Below are 22,606 nucleotides of genomic sequence, written 5' to 3'. Positions count from 1 at the left end.
CTCTAGAATTTTGTTTAAGCTTCTTTTTGTGGTCATTGCTACATCTGGTGAAATTCCATAAGTTCTTGTGTGCTTTAGAAGTACTTTTTTCATCTGCCTTGAATGCAACGTAATTCACCTTTACATGAGGATCCTAATTCTAGTATTGTAACACAGACATATGCCTTTTCATCAGATTAGTTTCCTTCCTTATTTCTGTCATGTCCTCCTTACTTGTTTTTTAAAAAAATATATGTTCCAAAGCCCCCTCTGTACCCTTTTTTCATAGGTTATTCCAGGGGTGAAATCTACTTATCTTCCATACCGGTTTGGAAGCGCATGTGCCGTGTGTGTGTCACATGCGTACACAGACCTTCTGCGCATGCACAAAAACTTCTGTGCATGCGCAGAAGGTAAAAACACATTACTTCCTGGTTAAAACCTGGTTAAAACCAGGAAGTAATGACACCTGGGCACATGGGTGGAGCTTTGCTCCGCCATCACTACCAGATTGCCGAACCAATGGCCAAGATTGCTATTGGACCGGGCGATCCCGGAGCATTTCACCCCTGGGTTATTCTTTTTTCCACCTTTCTCATTTACAGATGACATTTTTGGAAAGTTTGAATAGGAATATTTTTCTATCACCAGAGGGAACTCCCTGAGACAAAAACAAACAACCTGTTTCTCCAGTCCAGTAGCTATCCAGAGTCCCAAGGTTTTCTTTTTAATGCACTTGTCTTGTAACAGGCGATGAAAGTGAGGGAGAAGCAGAAACTACTTTAAACTACCTTTCAGAAGTGTTCTCCTGAATTTTAATATTTATTAGCAAAGCAGTACAGGAAGTCCTCGACTTACAACCACAAATGAGCCCAATGTTTCTCTTGCTAAATGAGACCATTATTAAGTGAATTTTGCCCCATGTTATGACCTTGCTTGCCACAGTTGTTAAGTGAATGACTGCAGTCGTTAAGTTAAGAACACATTTGTTAAGTGAGTCTGGCTTCCCCAGTGACTTTGCTTGTCAGAAGATCACAAAAGGTGATCACATGATCCTGGGACACTGCAAACGTCATAAATATGAGTCAGTTGCCAACCATCTGAATTTTGATCATGTGCCCATGCTGCAATGGTCATAAGTGTGAAAAACAGTCATAAGTCACTTTTTTCAGTGCCGTTGTAACTTTGAACAGTCATTAAACGGATGGTTATAAGTTAAGGTCTACCTGAACTGAAATAATAATGACTTTCTTTTAAGAGCTTGAAACCTGAAGACAACTTTGTATGACTTTTTAAAGAAATCAGGTTTCTTTTTAATGTACTATCTGCTGGAATGACTTTTTTTTTTTTTTTTTTTTTTTAAGAAAGAGGTTTTGTGGTGGAAGGTCATGCATTTTGGAACTAATGAAATTCAACTGACATGATTGCAATGCAGAGAGAGTGTAATTCTCAGAATTTAAGCCAGGATAGTCCTTAGTTACTGAGAATCCTGGGATTTATATTCCCAAATTCATCAGGAACTGATGAGACCAAACAGGATGACTCTTCTAGCTAAGATGTCTCCTCCAGTGTATTGAAATTCATTGTATCTTATTCATATATATTCATAAAATATCTTCCAATTGAATAACATTTAATTATGGGCATAATCCTTGTGGAATACATTTGTTGGACAAGTAGTTATGTGCTCTGATACCCTGGAAACTGCTCCCAAGCCTTGCAGGAAATTAAGAAGCAGTGGAAGGGCAAAATGTCAAATACATTTACTGTCAGAAGTAGAATGGAACAAAAAAGGATAAGGTAATCTGATGCATTAAGAGCCAGGGGAGCCAGATAATTTACCCTAGTCATGTCATGAGCAATTTCCCATATCTTCTATTTGTAAAATGACATATTTTCCAACCTAGAAATAGGAAAATCCTCCAAGTCCACCTCAGGGTTTGGCCCTTTGGGTACTTACCCACACATCTTCCTTTGACCTCTTCAAAACCAATGACGCATATGCACCTGCCCACTGGCACCAACCAGTCCCCACTGGGACTGCAGTGCATCTTGGGTGGAACACCTGTCTCCTCTGTTGCATTCTTCAGACAGACACCAGGCACTACAGTTAGACCCTCAGCACCTGCAAGTGTCTCTGGAAAATGGGCCAATCCACTAATGGTATCTGAACAGGTCTTGTAATAAACTCTCACTGAAACCAAGGCCACGCAAGCTCCTGAGTTCTGGAAAGCCAGATAAAAACCACGCTGCTGTAGTTTCCCAATGGAGCATACTTTCATGTTCAACTTCAGCGAGCCGACCTCAACATCTCGAGCTGTGAAAATGTTGTCACCTGCCACAGTGTTGATCTGGAAAACAAAAGGATTTAAGTCAGTTGAGCAACTTGTTTAAACACAATTCCTTTCTGAAATGTAGCAGTTCCATCAAAAGTAAATTAAGTATATTTGAATCTTCACCAATATTCAGAACTCCCTGCATATAGAAAATATCCAGGGAAAGTAAGCATGTGGGGAGAGGAGTCTAATTTAGCTTTGTCTCTAAAATTCAGATTGTTTTTTAAAAATACATAGATATTTTCTTTCTTTATAAGTCCTAATTCATGTATGCAACCTATCCCTACCCACCTTTTAGATCAATTCAGGACATAATTTGAATTTGCTAAATAGTTTAGCAGAAATCAGATATAAATTGATTGTTGGAACAAAATATTCAGCAGTAAAAGAGACATTCAAAAATAGCTAAATCAACATTTTCTTAGCTATTTGGAAAACAAAGAATTTGGCATAACATATCCATCATGATAGCCTAGCCTGAGCTAGGGTATAAAACCAAGTATAGTGTATTCAATAATAAAGCTCTGACTAATAGAAAAAATGTAAAATTAATCCCTTAAAACTACAGCATGTTAAAAGGTTGCACAACAGTATTGAAATAGAATTAGTCACTTGACACAGAGAGCAGACATAATAAGAGAAAGCTCAGAACCAATTTAGGTTACATATAATCCGAGCAGTTTGCATTAGTTATAGGAACTCTTTCTTGCAATGCCAAAAGATACTAGAAATTAAAAAAAAAATCATTCAGCCATTCTCTTTCTGTTTTGATTATGTCACAGAGCTCTTTATTAATCAGAAATATATATATAAAAGAAAATTGATTTGAAAAATATACATCAGAAAATAAAATGGATTGAACTGAATAAAGAGACCAATGTAGAATGTCACTAATAAGCAGAGAATAGATATGGGCCACATGATACTGTGTCATGTGAAGAAATAAAGAAAGGACATAAGCGAAAACTGCTTGTCAGCCTTAGCTGGCAGGTTCTGACAAGTACTCTTATTTAAATGATGGAAAGATTTAGAAGAAAATATCAGTAAGATACGTCCAGAGGAGTTAGTTATTTTACCATACTTGTTATATACCTGGGCTTTATTGGTCAAAATCCAGAGGCCACGCTGCCCAGCATTTACCTGCATCAAGGGCTAGAATTCAGATGTGCAATACTGTACCTCAAGAACGAGTGTTCAGAAAAACTCTGGTTATAAACATAGACACTCCCTTTTGAGGAGCTGACTAATAGCTCTTGAGAATGCTTAACATTTAATCCCATGAAAACAAGTAAAATTAAACATAGGGCTACTGTTTTGACAAGGGGTTTGTCTGGGCAGGAGCCTAATGCTCTGACAATGTACTAATACCCATTAGCTGGGCAGAGGGTGTGAGCAAACTCATTTCTGAAAAGCTGATGAAGAATAGGAAAGTGAAAGACAGCTGTGGGAGCTCTTGTGCTCTTGGTTCCTTTTTTAGTTGGCTGGTTTGGAAAAAACCCAGCGGAACAGACAAGTAAGCAAAAGTGCAGGGAGCTTCTAGTACTTTTCCCATCTGAAAGTAATTCAGTATTCAAGTCCATATCTAGTGATGCTTTTGAGATGTTATTGTTTTTTTATGAGATAAAAAATAAAAATAATATTATAAAAATAATAACAACATAGTATCAATATCAATAGCCCCTTGAAAGTGGCTTCTACTGATATTTCTTTTTTATTTTATTTTTTTTTTTTTTCAAGGTGTAATCTTTTTATGACAATAAATCAAATTATCACTAGTATCCTTAGAAAAAATAATCTCCTACCCTCTAGTACAATTTTGACATCTTTGTATACTTTTGAAGTGCCACAAGCCTGCTATTTCTTAATGAGCTGAGCAGGACAATTTGTTCACACATCCAGCATGTCCTTTCTGCTCTGGCAATACCTTTGGAGACTTCTGCTTCACTTGAGGCTGAGCAGAGCACTCCTTCTCCTGAAGCCAGAGCTCCGCTTCCAGGACTTAAGGACTTTTTAAAGAAGAAACTGGAGAGTCACTTGTCTGAAAGGATATAGGATCTCCTGCTTGAGCAGAGGGCTGAAGACCTCCAAGCTCTCTTCCAGCTTCTACTGATATTTCTGAGCCACGCTTTCAAAAGCAGTAGGTCAAGACAAAAATATGAATTATTAATTCTACTCACTTGAATTAAAACTAAATGTTGTTTAGATGATTTTTATTTGTTCGTTTATTAAACTACACTGCCCATCTTGCCTAGAGATGATTCTAGGCATCTTACAACCAATAAAAACAAGATAAAACATTAGAACATTAAACTAATACATATTAACACTCAAATTGACTTAAAAATGAACAAAGATGGCAGGGAAGGAGAATAAACGATTATTCTCTGCTCAGAATGCCTGCCCCATTAAAACATAAAATTTAAGAGCTGGGTTTTATAGGCCCTGGGGTGGGGTGTGGCCTCAGGCTGTGTATCTAATTCATTAGATTAATAAAAACATTAATACAATGAAACTAAAATTCATTGCTTCAGTGATGCAGAAAGTTGCACAATGTGTTCAATGGGGCGTATGGGGGAGAACGTCTGAGTAGGTTTGAACTCTGAGTTAGTACATTATTTTGAAACATTAAATTAAAATGCTAAACAATTCTATGAAAGGCTGCTGCCAAATTTGGATTCCTGCGTGCTCTGTTCAGTTCAAGAATTCATCACATGCTGACACTCTGCCAATCATGTGTGCAGTAGAGTGACCCCCTATTCATTTAAGCTAATCATATTATAACCAAATACAAAGATGCATGAACTATATTTAAAAGACTGAACATTATGCCAGGGGTCACTCAAAATGACATCATATGCAAACATAGAAGCCAAAATATTAAAATTGTTTTCAAATGGATATGATTACTATATGGCAGAGTTAAGACAGAAGGGATACATCAAGGACATCTGCTGCTTCTAATGCAGAGAGAAATGGTCACATGAATATTTTTAAATAACTGCTTTCATCTCTCTTTGGTGTTTGAATGGGTCAGTGGAGGTGGAAGGTGTCCCTGGCTCTCGATGATCACATCTGAAGTCTGAAAGAGTCTCATAGAGTTTCTTCAGTGTATGAAATGCTAAAGAATCAGTGATCACAATTACATAGAGAGAAATCCTTGTGTGTATTTTTTATGTCGAAGAGATCTTACCCTTGATGAAGGGATGCAAATTGTATATATATATATAAATCCATTCTCTGCTCAGGACATATTTAAGTGAATATCACTTTTGTGGATGATTCACCAGCTCAAGCTTTGATTTTCAGGATATAAAGCAAAGGCAAGATCCCACCCACTAAGGCAGTATTTCTCAATCTTGTCAACTTCAAGATGGGTGGATTTTAACACCCACAATTCCCCAAGCTGCTGGGGAATTCTGGGAGTTGAAGTCCACCCATTTAAAAATTGACAAGATTTAGAAGTCTGTACCAGAGTGCAGGAAATTGAGTTATGTTTCCTTTTTTCCTCCATGTAACCTAATATTTCTCAACCATTTTTTTTTATTATGGTCCCCCCAAAGGAGCCTTTTTAGACAGTTTTTCCCTAATCACCCCCAGAAAATTTTAATATCACATATATATTGTATATCAGTACTGTATGTAGATAAAACAATTTTTAATGCAGGGTTAAGAATGACTAAATAATTTTTTAAGTTAAAAGTTCAATTAAAAATTAAAAAGCAATTAAATTTAACTTAAATTCTAATTGTATTTGTGGAGTTACTTTGAAGGTAATTCATTTATATAAATTGTAATGTATTAAACTACAGAAGCAAATTAGCAATTTATAGAAATACATACAGGTATAAGCATTTTAAATCATTTCCAGCAAAAATAAAACAACAGAAAAAAATAAATTGAATTCTTAAAAAATATTTTTAGTGAATCTAATTTTTAATTTAACTTACAATTAAGTTTACAAAGGAAAGTTACCTATCCAAGAATGATTCCGTGGGTTTCCTGAATCTGATGGGTTTTTTTTCATTAAACTTTCAATCATTGGTGTGATGCTCGTAAGTTTAATACTAATTTCCCCCCGATGATATATCAGTACTTTTTCTTTCCTTTGTTAATATATTATTTACTGAACTAAAATTACTTTCAATCATATAAGATGTTGAAAAACAAACATCCTCTATAAGGCAGTTAATGGTAGCCAATAGAAACACACAGGCCATCTCTTGCAATATGATTTTGAGACTGAGCAATCAATTGAAAGGAAGTCCTCTTAATTACAGCCATTTATTTGCCATAGTATTGATTTTGCATTCATTTTATGTAACTTCAGTGTTATTGCCATTTACGGGATTCTCAATAAAACCCAAGAGAAATTAAATTCTAATACTAATAAGATTTTATAAGGTAAGGTTAAGCCTAAATTATCTATAAACCATTTTCAATAAACAAAATACATTTTTATGTTGACATATTTGTTTGAACCATTAGCTTTCCCTCTGCAATAATTAGGGAGTTAGTCCTTAATTTTGTTCTCTATGGGAAGCAGAGCTACATATAAAAATGAAGCTAACTATGAGTATTTCTGGATTTATGATGTCACATCCACTTTTGCCGATTTTATTGTAGTCATTAAGCAAGATGTCACATGACTGTGACTAGCAATTTTCCATGTTTCCCATTAATTCTGCTTGTTGGAAGCCAGTTGCAAACTGCCTAAATGGCAATTATATGACCACAGGACACTGTAGCAGTCAGAAATGTGAAAACTGGTCACAAAGCTGATTTTTTTTAACTGTTGTAACTTCTAACGGTTGCTAAACAAGGTAGTAAAGACTACTTGTACTTAATGTAACTTCTAGAGCAGAACACTATTATTTAGTGTTCCCTTCCCTTATCTACAAAACTTCCCTTATCTACAAAGATAGATTGATTAGAATTACCTCATGATACTATTCTATAAAAGGCATTTTTGGCTTTGTAAAAATCTCTGAAAATCTTCGACCATGGCAAAATTACAGGCCATCAACCAAATGCATAGCACCTTAGCTTCTAAACTAAGTTATTGTTCACGTCAACTATATTCTTCCTGACTTAAAATTATCTGCATCTAACTCACTATATATGAAGAACAAACCAGTGTCTGTATCTATGATTGCAAACAGATTGTTACAAGTTTCTGATCATTCTGTCATTTTTTAAAATTTTTGAATACTTCTGTATTCTGAATGAATATAAGAAATGTGGCTAATCTCCAAGTCAGTCTGAAATTGAGGCATTTGATCAGTGATGAGAATTTTGCTAAGGATCATGTACATTGTACTTTAAAAAAAATTGCACAGCCTCATATGTATAACCTAGGGTATGTGTATAGCATTAGTTTATTCCCTTCTCACTTTTATGGATTATATGTGTTTTTCTCAATCTCAGGGCCTATACCAGAGGCTAGGAGTTTGAGGGTTCTGTGCAGAGTCTTAGCTGTTCCCAGCACTGCAGTTTTCTGGACAGAGAGCACTTACGTCGTTCCTTGGACCTGTTGGAACCACTCTCCCAGCGTAGGGGGGGTCATAGCCCCAAGTGCTCCTACCACCATGGGAATACTTTGACCTTGACTTTCCACATCCCCTCTAGTTCCTCATTCAGGCCCTGACATTTTCTTCCACCTCTTAAGCCTGGTTGTTACCATTTACTGCATTCGCCTTGTTTGTGCTATTGTTATTTCTTCTTCCCCAGTGTGGACATTCTGGATCTTTCTTCTCCTGCTTATGAAATTATACACAGAAGATTCTATATAAAAGAAAAATTACCATCTTGTAAACCTCTCTGCAGTACTTGCCTTTCAATGGGGGGTCTTCCTGGGCTCACAGGTCCTTCTTGATGAGCAGGTGGCAACTATGACCAGGAAGGCCTTTGCACAACCATATGTGCCCTTTCCTAAAGAGGAAAGCCCTTCAGATAGTCACTCACTTCTGGTCTCTTTGTGGCTTGAGTACTGTAATGTGCTGTACTTGGATCTGGTGACTTGCTCCAGAATCCAGCAGCACAGGCAGTGATGGGTGTGCTTCAGTATGCCCATGTAACACCCCTGCTTCACAAACTGCACTGATTGCCAGTTTGCTTCTGGGTGCAATTCAAGATACTGGTTGTTATTTATAAAGCCCTACATGGCATATGGCCTAATTACTTGAGGGACCATCTATTTTTCATAGTATCTGCCTGGCTGATTTGATCTAATGAGTTGGCATGCTGCAGGTTCCTTCAATTAAGTGGACCTATCTTTTGGAACCCTGGGAACACATTTTCTTTATTGCGGCATCTTCCCTCTGGAATAAAGTTCACCCTGATATCTGGTGGCTTCCACCCTTCTGGTGTTTCAAAGGGTCTTCAAAACCTGACCATTCACCCAGGCCTTTGGCAAGAGTGCTTGAAGCCCTTTCTGACTAGTACCTGGATGTTTTTCATTGTTGTCTGTTTTTGCCATCTTTTTCCTCCTTTATCTTTACTGTTATATGGATTATCTTTGTAAACTGTCCCTAGTCACTGGGAGTCAGTCAACATACACATTAAACAAACAAACAAACAAACAAACAAACAAACAAACAAACAAAGCTTACTTTAGTGAAGAGAGGGCGGCGGAACTGGATCCCAACATCTTGCTCTGATTCCATGTAGTAGAGGTTGAATGTCTCCTTGCAGCTCACCATTTCTCCTCTAAAACTCTTGCAATCTCGAATGGTGAATTTCAGTTCCACAAAGATGCGAGAAGAGGCCTCCCCTCGGAAGATCCAGTTTGTGCGGAGCCAGTGGTCAGTGTCTCCTTCAGAGAGGACGCTGCAATCCTGGTACATATATACAGGAGTCCCATTGATCATCTGCTGCACCTCACTCCACTGCATATGAGAGGGAGAGAAGATTGAAGATATTGAACTGAGGTTCTCGACAAGTTATCAAAGAAGGATTGCAATGTTGTTGTTGGCATGGTAATGAGAATAATAATGAAAACTATCCCAGGGGGATAAATAAGGGGATAAAAATGCCAAATACAGTCTAAACATCTGGCTCACTGTGTGACCAACCTTAATAATAAATTGGTATCCCATCCTTTGCCCACAGGGCAGATGGATGGGTGGATATCTGTAGATTTAAAAAAAAAAACCAAAAAAACCAAAAACCAAATATGCATATGCTGCAACTCATGAAAAAAACCTCTTCCAGTGTTTGTTCTCACCTGCATGTTATCTGGATCCGCCTACCTTCTCTTGCTTTATTTTTCTCTGTCTCATCAAAACTTAGGCCGTAAATCTGGTTGTCACATGACTTTTTGCTCATGTTCATATTATCTTTTATTTCAATGACACATTACACAGCAGATCAGATTTCTCTTTTGTTTGCTTTTCTTTAAAGCAGCTGCAATGAAGGGCACCTATCTCTTTGATCAGCAAATGACTCTGGGGTGGGCCTATTCAACCTTGTTATGCTATTTTCTTGACCTAAAATGTCCTTCTGAAGTGACTGCAACAGGGACGTGGTTATTTCAATGTGTCCTGTACAGTGCATGCTGTGCTTTTGCTCCTTCCTATCTCATGAAGGACTAATCCTGTCTCCAATCTTCGCAGAGGTACCACTAAAAAAAATTTTCAGTTCTTAATGCTATTGTTTATTCAATTTATATTCCATTTTCAAGGTGGCATATGGAGTGTTCCGTTCTCCCTCTTTCCCCATATGAACCCTGTCAAATAGGTTAGGCTGAGAGAGAGAGAGTAAGTGACTGGTTGATGTCCCCTAGTCAATTTCCATTGCTTAGGATAGACTCCATCTCAGGCCCCATTTGTCATTCAAATCCACCACATCACTCTGGCTCTCAAAGGGCCATCTGGCAATTTAGTAGGGTTGAAATTAATCTGAATCACTTCTCAAAAGTCAATTGCAAAGCACGGAGGAGCATCCATCCATTGCAAATACCTCTCCAGTGCATGCCTACTCAAAAGTTAGCAAGGGCAGAGTTGAAAAAGCAGCTACTCTGCATGCCTATTCCGAAGGTAGTTTCACCAGTTTCAGGACAATTTCGTCTCAGGGATAAGATTGCAGTCACCTTACAGAGAATTAAAGCATGAACTTGCCCCTTGAGTAACTCAGCACGTTCCTCCAGCCTCCAACTTTATGCAAAATCATTTATGGTACAATTCCTCCCCCTTCCTCAGAAGTGTGAATAAATTGTTATCCAGTCTCTCAGCAAACCCCATTCCTTATTAGCACTGAGGATGTCACCTAGTTTGGGTAATGACACATCTGCAAGAAAACAACCAAGCTCAGAGAGCACCAAGGATTCCTCAAATTGTTATCTGCCCCATGCAATTAGATATCAACTTATTTAGATGACAGTCCAAATGAGTTTTTAGTGAGGCTTATTCTCAGGGATCCCAGAGAATAATCATTTTGCAGCCTTCTTCAGTATAATTAAACAATACATAAGCAGAATTTGACAGCACAGATTGTTTCTGTATCTGTGCAGCAGTTTCTGGTGCTGCATGAGATAGGGGGAGGAAAAACATACTTGTAATTTTTATCTCATGCTGTAGGCTCTAGAATTTTCTTCCAAAGAAAGCTAAACTCATCGACAAATTTATTTACAGTATTTTGCTCCTAGATGTGGCTTAAGTGAATTCCTGCAGTCTTGGATAGGCCAAATTTTAGAAGAGAAACAGAAGCAACACTTTCCTTTAGGGACCAGGTTTGCTCATTGGGTTTGCTCATTAGAAATTTGTCCTAATAAGGACAGTGACCTGGGGCTGAAGCAGTGTCTCAAAATAAAATGTTGTTATAATTATTCAACTTTTAATGGATCTCCAAACAGACTACAAATCCTAGCCTTTTTTCATCTCTCCTTCTTCAGTCCTCTTCTTTTTGATTTCTCTGATGCCTGTCGGCAATGCAGGAATTCTATATTTTTGACTTTCAGGATCCTGCTTAAACTGATTTTTGCTGGTTCTCTAGCCATACCTAGGCAAGTCGGAGTTGCATAAAATGAAGTGATAGCGACAACTGCAGTCAAAAATGCTCCCTCAGTGTTAAAGTGCTTTTAATTTGAGGACATTGCATGCACATGCACAGCAGATACTGTATACGTATGCACACATATCTACCTTTAACAGCTCTTCTATAGTCCCAGATATAACACTGACTTTTGGAAGAATATTCCATAGACATCACTGTTCATAAAGCAAAAAGTCCATAAAAAGTTTCCAGTCTTCTATAAAAGTAGTCCCCCACCCCCTCCACACAATCAAACAAGTCAATTTAGCCCTGTATTGAGACTACACCTCTTTACATGACACTCTGTAGTCTTTATATAAATGCATGTCAGGGAGAAATAGGCTTAAACCTTACTTTCTAGCATACCCAGTTTTATGGAGATGGTTTTACTGTATTACACTGAGCCCCCTTTCAGATTTAGATATGAATTATATGTTTATAATGCAGTTGGATGTTATGATTATAAGAGAAAAAAATATTATGTGGAACATCTATCACCACAGGAATTCTAAAGAATTATTCTATGGATAGCATCAAACAAAATTATGTCACCTGAAGTGCTTCTGTACAACCTGGAAATATGACCCTGGGAGAATGTACAGGAGCAAAATCTTTTTTTGCTATACCTCACATGTTAGTTTGGGCAGGCTTCAAAAGTTATTTGAAAATATTGCTTTGGACCTGGGAAGAGTGTGATTGCTCCCTGCTACTCATTAAAGTGGACCACCATTTAACAGGCATTTCCATGAGCCCTCCAAATCAGTTTCAAAGGGGAAGTAGCCATACTCTATATCAGGGCTGTCAAACTCATGGCCCGTGGGTCAGATGCATCATGTGCTGGCCACGCCCACACCCAGTTTAGCGATGGGGGAAAAAAAGTCCTGATACGTCACATGACACTGCTGTGACGCTGTGAGTTTGACACCCCTGCTCTATATGATCTGTGACCATTTGAGCTAAGCTAAGCTCTTGTCAACAGCATACAAAATAATGTATCTTCCCCTTTTGATACACAGGATTGCTAATCATCTAGCCTGTCCTGTGGGAATCAGTAAGCTCAAAATAATCAGTTTTCCCTTAACCTAATCAATCACAACTATTGTTCAATTTCCTGAACAAAGTTCAGAAAATGTAAGTTCATATCAGGATATGCAAAAGAGTATGTGCTATGTCTGTGTGTCTGCAAATGTGTGGATATACAGCATGTATATGAGTGAGACGCAGTAAAAAGAAATCATTCTTAAATATTAAATATACATTGTATGAAGTAAGTACAATGTACAAATACAAAAAAAAAATGCAATTTACTGTTAAATATACAAAGAAGTTTTTTAGAGGCCTTTGCCCTGCTGAGACCAATAGCATTGTTAAATGAATAAAACAAAGCAAATAAATACACACACAAATAACTGTCTTTATCTTATTACTTGTTAGTGTATCTGGGTATTAAAGGTACATACTGATTAGTATTTAAAGTACAGTTATTAAATAAATGGATTAAGGTTAATTTAGTCCTGTAATTCTTTCTTGGGGAGGGATGGCATAGACTGGTTGTTATTGCTAGTGGCAGCCGCCCATGTGGGAGAAAAATGTTCTTTAAATGCCACAGTAGGAGGAAAAGGCACTGTAATAATATTACAACAGATTTATTTCCTGGGTACTAACTTATGAAAATTGGCTTTCATTAGAGACAGACAAGGGTGTTTTTTTTCCTCTTCTTTTAAATCAAATTAGAATTCCTAGGCCATTATCCTTGACAGAATGAGGAAAGAGGATTCTGGGGCTTATTGACATTGTAAAATTATATTGGATGTTATAAAACAATCATGGTATCTTCAAGGCATCTTAGTAATTGTAGGTAAAGATATTTCTGTTAAACACCACTGGACACTTTCAAATAAATAAAATAGAAAAATATGTCTGATATATATTTTATTGTAATAATGCCTCCATACAAAGCAACCTGCCATCTTAAAAGCTTGTATTCTTTGAAAGACTCTCAAATCTTCCTTGTCTCTTCCCTCCCCAATGACTTAGAATTTTGTCTCCCTCAGAATGGTCCTCCCCTTCCCATCCCCACGTGTACATTGCCTATCAAAAAGTTTGTCATTTTGATTTGGGTTTCAACTAATTTTTTTTTAAAAAAATATAATGTTTTAAAAAAACTGGGTAGTTTTAAAAGGTCATCTACATGCAGGGACAGAAATTACTTTATTCTGGTCGGTGTGTTTGTGTGTGCGCATGTCCGTGTCTTTGTGTGCATGCACTGTGGTCCTACTTGCTATGAAAAATAAGAAATAAATTGTGTGGATTGGTCTCAGCTAGTTTCAGGCATTACAATCTGTGGCTTTCCTTCTTCATTGACCCTCAAATGGATCTTGGAGAGAGAAGATACTGTTTTCTCTGGAGGACCCAAAAACAAATTTTAGGTTTCATAGTTCGTTGTTTTCATTTATGTTTTATGGCTTGTTTTTTTTTTTTTTAACTTTTTAACTTTGGTTTAAATGGTTTCTGTTGTTTGGCTATTTACTTGTGTGTGTTTTAGGTTTTTTTGTTATTTTTTCACTGAGTGAGCCACTCAGTATCACAAATGTGAGATGAGAGGCTATGCAGTATAAATGGAACAAATAAATACGTAAATACAGTGATAACTAATATGGCTGCAAAGTTATAGCCAGCAGATCAAGGGAAGAGGTTTGACTGGAGACATAACAAGCACAGCAACTGGAAGGTTTGTTATTCCTCTGAATCCAAACTTTCCTCTGAATCTAAACTTTATCCTAGAGAAAAACCTTTCATGCTTCCATAACTTAGGGAAATACCATCAGATTGATTAATGCCAGGGTGCCCAACAAGGGAGGGTCGATAATCTGGCAGCAGAACACACCTTTTCCATGTAGATGGTGCCAGATTAAATTCCTGACATTTCCAAGTAGAATATTTTAGCAAGGAGGCAGGTAAATATTTTCGCTAGACGTCCTGCCTTTACAAAGTGCAAGGTTAAGTAAGCAATGTTTGTAGAAAAGAAAAATGTAAAGTCCAATTTATTTAAAGTACTCTTTATTATTGAATACCAATCAGCAGAATCTATTCAAAGGTCACGGAACACAAAACAGTCAAGAAAATTAAAATTATGTCAAAAATATTAGGAATATGTAATATGTATTTTCTGGGAATTAAAATACAACAGACATTGGATAGGTACTAAATAGCATAATTCCACAAAGAAGGTGATACATGTAAAAGAAAAGTGGGGATTTGATTGTGCAACTGCTTCTGTCAACTTGACATTTTGACCCTCACCCTCCCACCTCAAGCCCTTTGTCTGGTACTGTCTGGTCTTAAATGATGGCAAAGGGGCAGCCATATAAACTTCACACGCAGCATTCTAAATTGGAATTGGACCAGCCTTAGAGACAAATTTATTTATTATTTGTTATGAGCCTTGGTGGCACAGCAGATTAAAGTGCTGTTAAGTAGCACCAGCTGCCTGCAATTACTGCAAGTTCAAATCTCACCAGGCTCACGGTTGACTCAGCCTTCCATCCTTTCGAGGTAGGTAAAATGAGGACCCGGATTGTGGGGGCAATAAGCTGACTTTGTACAAAAAAGAACAGAGGGGGGGCCTGTTTAGGGGGGGCCTGTTTAGGAGGGGCCGAAAGCCTTACTAAGCAGGTATATACAAAAGTATGAAGGCTATTGCTTAACACATTGTAAGCCGCCCTGAGTCTCCGGAGAAGGGCGGCATATAAATCGAACCAATAAATACAATAAATAAATAAATACATTTGTATCCTGTCTTTAATTAATGAACTCAAGGTACTTTAGACAGAGGCCCTTCCTCCTATCCTGCACACATTCTCTCCCTTCCCCCACCAGCAACAACTGTGTGGTATAGTTTGTGCTGAGCAGAGAGTGAGTGTGAAATGGGAAGAGGGAATAACCTTCAGAAACAGAAGGAAGAGCTGCAACCGAGACAGCAGTGAGATAAAATTTAATTTTAAAATTTAAATTGAAATTTTAAATTTGTTTTAAATTTTTGGGATGTTTTAAATTGTCTTGGGCTCAAATATTTAATTTGGTTTTAATTCTGCTCTTAACTTTTGTATCTATGTGTTTTATTTTGTGCCCGTTCACCGCCCTGAGTCCTTCGGGAGTAGGGCGGTATACAAATTTGATCAAATAAAAAATAAAATAAAATAAAAGAAATCTGAGTTTGAGGCTGAAATGTAACATGAAAAAGCATCTCAGACATGACCCTCCATAATTTTCATTAAGTTAAAGAGAGGAGGGAGGAGGTGTATTCATATTTAAAAGATTCTATTGTAACCGTACAATAAAAGTAGTATTAGCTTGCATGTCTTTGGTTTCCAAGTTTGGTCTACTTTAAATGACTAACAGGGTGACCCAAAGTCACCCAAAGAGCATCTGTGGTTTAGTGTGGTCTTGAATCTGTGCATTGCTGATGCCAATCCAACACTTTATTGATCTTATCAATTTAATATATGATCATATTATAATGTCACATTCTATACTGTTTCTGAACAAAAACAGCCCTACTGTATATGGCAAGCCAAACTGTAGATTAATAGTGAATAGGAATAACTTGAGGTCTAGTTATTTCAGCTGGTATGTTGGCGCATGCTGCTAAAAAAACTTCCTGTGCTACGAAATCTTTCTCGAGAGCTATTGATAAATATGGATCAAGAGCAACCTTACAAGATGAGTACAATTTCCTTGGGCAGCATTATCTATCTGAAATGTCCAAGTTATTGATTTGAATTTAGCCAATTTGAACCGGAATTTCAGAAAACTGATGACGTCAGTTGAAATCTAGGTGTTGAAATGAGTACACTATTTATTAAAGGTCTCAGATATTTGTGATCTGATTTAGCACTAGCATTATCCAATGCTGGTCCACAAGTGATTCAATGTCATCAAACAACCTAGGTATGCCATCGCCTTTATCAGCCTAACACACTATAGAAATCACTTTAGCATAATTCTCACTTTTTGTACTACATATGAAATATTTAGAATATTATAACTGGCAGTTGATCATATTCTTTTTTAAAATTACTTTAGCAAGGAGCACTGTGTGAACACTTCCACATTGCTGTTTCTATTACAACAATACACTCCAAAGCTCTTGGAAGACAGCTCTGCAATCATCTTCTCTTCTATCTTCCTACAAACCTACACAATACCTGCAACTACAGCTGATCTAGAATGCAGCAACACAGGTATTTAGGGGTCCAGCTTGGTTACAGCTAGGTAACATTGGTAGTTTCAAGTCACGCTAATTGCCAGTGGGCTTCTGCGTACTGATTCTGACCTTTAAAACCCTTCATGGTATAGGACCTGGTTATTTGTAGGATCATTTGTCATTGATAATCTCTTCCCTCCTATAAGATCAGACAAGATTGTCATGTTCTGGGTTCCATCTCTTTAATAAGGCCATCTTCTGGGAAACAGAAGACGTGCCTTTTTTGATGTTCACCCGCCTTACAGAGTAGCATTCCCTCTGAGATCTGGCTGGTCTTGGACCTTTTCTGCCTTTCATAAAAAAACTTTGAAGGCCTGTCTGTCCCCTCAGGCATCGGGTCAGCAGCATTCCAGATTATTGTTTTGATTATTGAATTGCCTTTGGCGGAATTGGTTTTATGTTCCATTATCTTTTCGGATGTGTACATTTCATTGTGTTTTTGCTTTAATTGGGCGCTGCCCTGAGTAGTTCCTAAGACGATGCTAGTATAAATGGCCCTGAGAAATAGACTGTTCCATACAGGTAGTCCTCAACGTACAGTCATTCGTTTAGTGACTGTTCAAAATTACAACAGCACTGACTGGCAACTGGGTCATATTTATGATGGCTGCAGTGTCTTGGGGTCATGTGATCATGTTTTTGTGACCTTCGAACAAGTAAAATCAATAGAGGAACCAGATTCCATTAAGAACTGTGTTACTAATTTAACAACTGCAATGATTCACTTAACAACTGTGTAAGACAGGTCATAAAAAGGGGCAAAATTAACTTAACAACTGTCTCAGCAATAAATTTTGAGCTTAGTTGCGGTCATAAATCAAGGATTACCTTTACTGAGTTATCACAGGTCCTGGAGAAACCCAAATCCCCTCACCCAGCCATTCTTCACAAAAAGGGGAAGATGTCATTCTCCATGTCCTTATTTTAAGTTGTGTGCACCAGCCTGGTTCTAGGCAAAACCTTTAAGCACTTCCTGGGTTCAAATCCATCAAGCTACCTTCCCCCTTGAAAGACCTGCTAGGGCAGCTGAAACCCCAAAGCCGAAAGTTGGGTGAGGCAAATATTCCTTTAGTCAAAAAAGTGCTAAACCTCCCACAAGCTTCATAGGACTGCAAGAGGCCAAAGAAAGTAGGTTTTACTGAGGTTTGAACTTTATAACTGCAAAGCCAGAAAGAAATCCACTCCCTGAGTGGTCGCTGCTGATATTGTGGGATCATGAAGAATCTGGTCTTCATGATCCCACAATATGGGATCATGTAGTGCTCATGTTGAAAGATGAAAGAAGTTCCCTGTTTTTTCCCAATTGTTTTTATGATACTTATAGAGGAGTGGGAGGCTTTAGTTTTCATTCAACTATTCTGCAAACCAGGAAAACTGGAGTTTACAGCAAAACGAAGTGCTTCGAAATTCCCCTAATGATAGTTTTCCATGATCATTCTTTATCTGTAGTGCGAAAGAACATTGGAAACATCCTAGAAAAGTCATTATTTTCATGAGGTTAAGAAAGTCAGAGTCAGGGGAGAGAGAGAGGGAGAGGGAGAGGGAGAGGGAAACAAACCTCAGTAACAAGTAACCCAAATTCTCTGCAATTCACTTAAGTTTCTTGCTAGAAAAAGAGGTAAAGGTTTCTCCTGCCCAGTCGAATCTGAATCTAGGACATGGTGTCCATCTCTGTTTCTTAGCCAAAGGAGCCAACATTGTCTGATGATGCTTCCATGGTCATGTATAGTCAGCATGACTACACATCAAATTGCATGGAATGTTATTACCTTTCTACCAAAGTGGTACCTATTTATCTACTCACATTTGCATGCTTTCGAACTGTTGGCAAGAGCTGTGGCAGGAAAGGAAACTCACCCCATCCTGCGGTGCTTGAGTCTCAAACTGCCCACCTTTCAATTGACAGCCCCATGTCTTAATTACTAAGTAAATGATAAGAAAACTAAGATCTCTATTCTCCAGATGTAGAAAGTTCCAGAAGATGCAAATATCCACTGGAAGTAAAATTTAGTAGCAAATAATCTAAAAGGTCTCTGGTGATATAAATAGAAAACGCTGGACAAAATATGTTTTGTAGCAGCTTCTGCTACAACAAGCACAACTATACACATCCGTAGATAAGTACATACTACATCATTCTAGATTTGTCTTTGGCTCTTTCTCTTTTCAAGATTGTAGATGGCCAATTTTGATCCATGTTTCTTTCTCTTTCCCTAAATGGTGACTTACCCACTAAATGTGACCTACCCACTTATTTTGGGGTGGGGTGATAAACTAATGATTTAAGCAAGACAAAGTCAAAGGGGGCAATTTATTCTGGAATTAGCTGTTCATAAATGGAAGAATTTTGGGAAACATGGATTCAGTCTCCATGCTGACTCTCAGATGTCTGAAAAACCTCTGAACCTAGGCAGACTGCAAAAAATGTACTTTTAACTTCATGTATCAGAGACATGAAAGTTTTAGCGTGGAGGAGTGGTTCAGAGTGTGAGCTATGGGTGGTTTTCTTCTAATTTCTGGTCTAAATCTCCTTCATCCCTTTATCTGCAATAAAAGAATAATGAAACCCGCTTATAGAACTCTGGCAAGCATTTCCGAGATGCAGATTAGGATGTGAAAGGCTTTAAACATGCTAAATGCTGTATAAACATTATAATACTTTTACATAATTAAAAAACAGAGCTGCTATTTTAGGTGCAGGGATAATTGGGTTACAAGATTTAATCAGTTTAATTGGCAGATTAATCAACTGAATACTTGGTTAGTGAGTGAGAACTCATTTATGTCGGGGGAGGACACATTAATTAGTGGCCCTTCACATTTGGCATGTATTTTTTTGAAAGTATTAAGATGGCCCTCTGAATGTTACTTACTGAGTAAGATCTCTGGGATGTGTAGTTTGGCAAGTTTTGGAAACTCAGGATGTAATCCTGATCTAGAATCTGCTAGAGTCTTAGCATTTCAAATATTAAGGTAGCCTTTAGTTTTCATAATTAACCCTTGATCATTCAACTGTCTTGTCTCACTTACATTTATTTTGGTATCTTGAAAGATATTGAGATGTTGCTAAATGAGTATTTTAAAATGCTCTGATTATTTGCAGTGGAGGTTAGCAGCAGGTGGCAGTCCCTGTCAACCTTCTAAGGCTTAGAAGCTAGATTGGGTTGGGTCGGATGAGTAATTGGATAGGAACCATTAGGAATAGCGGGGCACTGAGCAGGACTGAAAGTAAAAAAAAACCCTTCAAAATGCAAGGCCAAACCATTTCTATACCATGGCCAAGAAATTGCATGTAGTTATGTAGTCACCAAGGGATGTGGTGGCTCAGTGGTTAAGACGCTGAGCTTGTCAATCAAAAAAATCAGCAGTTTGGTGGTTCGAACCTCTAGCGTCGCATAATGGAGTGAACTCCTGTTACTTGTCCCAGCTTCTGCTGACCTAGCAGTTTGAAAGCACATAAAAATGCAAGTAGAAAAATAGGGACCACCTTCGGAGGGAAGGTAACAGCGTTCCGTGCACCTTTAGCATTTAGTCATGCCGGCCACATGACCACAGAGACATCTTCAGACAGCGCTGGCTCTTCGGCTTTGAAACGGAGATGAGCACTGCCCCCTAGAGTCAGGAATGACTAGCACATATATGCGAGGGGAACCTTTACCTTTATGTAGTCACCAGAAGTTTGAATTGACTCAAAGTAGGTTCACCTTTTTCACAGTCCACATAGGATTTTTTTTTTAATGGCACATTATGGGTATGTATTAAAACATATACTTATACTTAAAGTCAGCATAATACCCAGGTCTATCAATGGCACTAGGAAGTCAAAAATACAACCACACAGAAAATATTGCCCTATGATGTGAGAGGCAGATTTGTGTAGCAATTAGGGTTTTGGATTAGAAGAGAAGGCCCAGATTCAAGTTTACTCTCAGCCACAAAAGCTGAGGCACACTGGCTAAGTGTGCCAGTCAAGATCTTGTGGCCCACCCTATTTTGTTTTGGTGGATAAAACTGAAGAAGTGTTAAAATACTATCATGAGGCCCTGGAAGAAAGCAGAAATATAAATGGAAACATGAAATGGAAATATCATTAGCAGCATTAACTAGTATTCAAAACTACTAGGCATTCATGCACCGAAGTGGCAATTTATGTATTCATTTGATTTAGATCCTACCTTTATTTATACATATTTATTACACAACGCAAGGTGGCAAATACAGTCCTCTATTAATTGGCATGGGAATAGTTAACAGGTATAGTCTTCGTTTGCTTTATTTCTGTTTTGAAGCAATTAGGTGCTACTTAAAATGTACAAATTGTCTTATTTTCACCATTTTTAAAATGTATAATCAACTTGAAGAAACTAAGCACTTTAAAATCTTCAGTTTCAGTCAATTTCAGTAATGTAAGAGGTATATAGTTACAGCACAGGATTATCATCTCGTGAAGAATTGTACAAGTGCTATATTTGCTGTTATTGAGCTGGTGAAGAAAAAATGGGGTATAAATCTAACAAAGGAAGGATGATGATGGATGAATCAAATGATTTTAGACTTGTTTATAGATGTTCATTGCAAGTCTCAAATTAATTGGCTGCAGCTGGTACTTCTCATTAGAGTTTAAAAATTCCACCTTGTAAATGGCACAAGTCCAACCAAAACTACTGTTGGATCACATCAATTACATGAATTCATGAGGTGGCAACTCCTAACTTGGCTGGGGAAGTGGATGATATGGCATGAAACCACCTTAGAGGAGGAATGTTGAAGTAGCCACCTCTCCAAATATTAATTAGTTCTCTGAGTTTGCTATGAAACTTGGGTAAGATGTTAGAGTAAGAAGCCTGCTGAATTGCATTGCAGAACTTGCTGATTTGGTCTCCTAACTTTAATACTATGGGTGAGGTTTGTTTTGTTTATTTGAAGGACCAGCCTTTCCAGCTTTCCAAGAGTACAAAGAATCATAGCAGCCAATCCTGCTGTGCTGTCAATGTTTAGAGCAGTTAAACTGAATAACAATTATATGGTCTGAAAACATACTAGGTTATTAAACTTGCATCTTAATGTGATGACAAACTAATCAGTCTCACTACTCAATTCAGACCATAGCTCTTAGCCTATTCTCTGGACACATCCTGTCTATAGTGCTGATGTGGTTTCTGCTCATCTGGTGGAGCCAGGTTTTCTGCTTCAGTTGGTTCACATCTCCTTTGGTGGGATTTCCCTACCAGATAGAAAGGAACAGCTGCACTTTCTGGAGATAGGGATGGTTGGATGGATGGATGGATGGATGGATGGATTCCAAGTGCACATTATTTCGATACTGCTAAGAATTTGTGAAGCAATTAGCTATAAAGTTTGCTAAATCATCTTGGACCAATCCTTTTCTCTCATCCTTATATAAACCGTGTCCAAACTTGCATCTTCTAGATTTGCAGTTAACCAAAGTACAAACATGCCCTGCAACTTTTCTTTCCTATCCTATGATGTTGCCTTCATGTCATCACCAACTCATGAATGAGACAGCCTTAAGTGATCCTTAACTGTACTAAAGATGTTCAAGCAGTGGCTTCCCCCTTCTTTTGATATTATTCAAAAGAATCTGTCACCCATTATCTCAGAAGGGTGCCAGATGACATCAAAGACCAGATAGGAATCAGCACTAGGGGCTTCAAACTTCATGCCAACAGTATTCTGCTGATGTTAGCTAGGTGGTAGTAAAGAAAGGCCCATAGTTAGTTGTTGAAACAATGAAGTAAACTGGAAGTATTGTATAGCATGAATGCACATGTAATAAATAAACAATGATCAGGCTCCAGCCTAAAACAGATCTTAAGCAAAAGCATAAGGAAAGATATTTTCCAAAGTGCTTAAAGAGCCGTCATCAGTTACAGTAGTTGGGACTGGGTCAGTTGTACAAATGATCTGACTCATTCAAAATTGCTTCACAGGATGAAAATGAAATACTCCCATTAATACTTACAACAACACATTATGT

At 37.8% G+C, this 22,606-nt stretch overlaps 1 protein-coding gene across 3 annotated transcripts in view; it reads right to left on the bottom strand.

Annotated features, from left to right (window-relative positions):
- Window positions 1-22,606, bottom strand: part of EPHA1 (EPH receptor A1) — a 74,882-nt gene that overhangs the window by 29,058 nt on the left and 23,218 nt on the right. For all 3 annotated transcript variants that reach the window (XM_034410904.3, XM_034410905.3, XM_087886460.1), the window contains exons 3-4: window positions 8,924-9,199; window positions 1,940-2,330 (exon numbers count right to left, since the gene is read on the bottom strand). In XM_034410904.3, the coding sequence (XP_034266795.2) occupies window positions 1,940-2,330; window positions 8,924-9,199 (667 nt within the window). The remainder of the gene's footprint in view (window positions 1-1,939; window positions 2,331-8,923; window positions 9,200-22,606) is intronic.

This window comes from Pantherophis guttatus, chromosome 2 (genome assembly GCF_059756535.1).
Source record: "Pantherophis guttatus breed Tessera chromosome 2, ASM5975653v1, whole genome shotgun sequence".
NCBI lineage: Eukaryota > Metazoa > Chordata > Lepidosauria > Squamata > Colubridae > Pantherophis > Pantherophis guttatus.
This window is presented reverse-complemented; position numbering and strand designations above follow the sequence as displayed.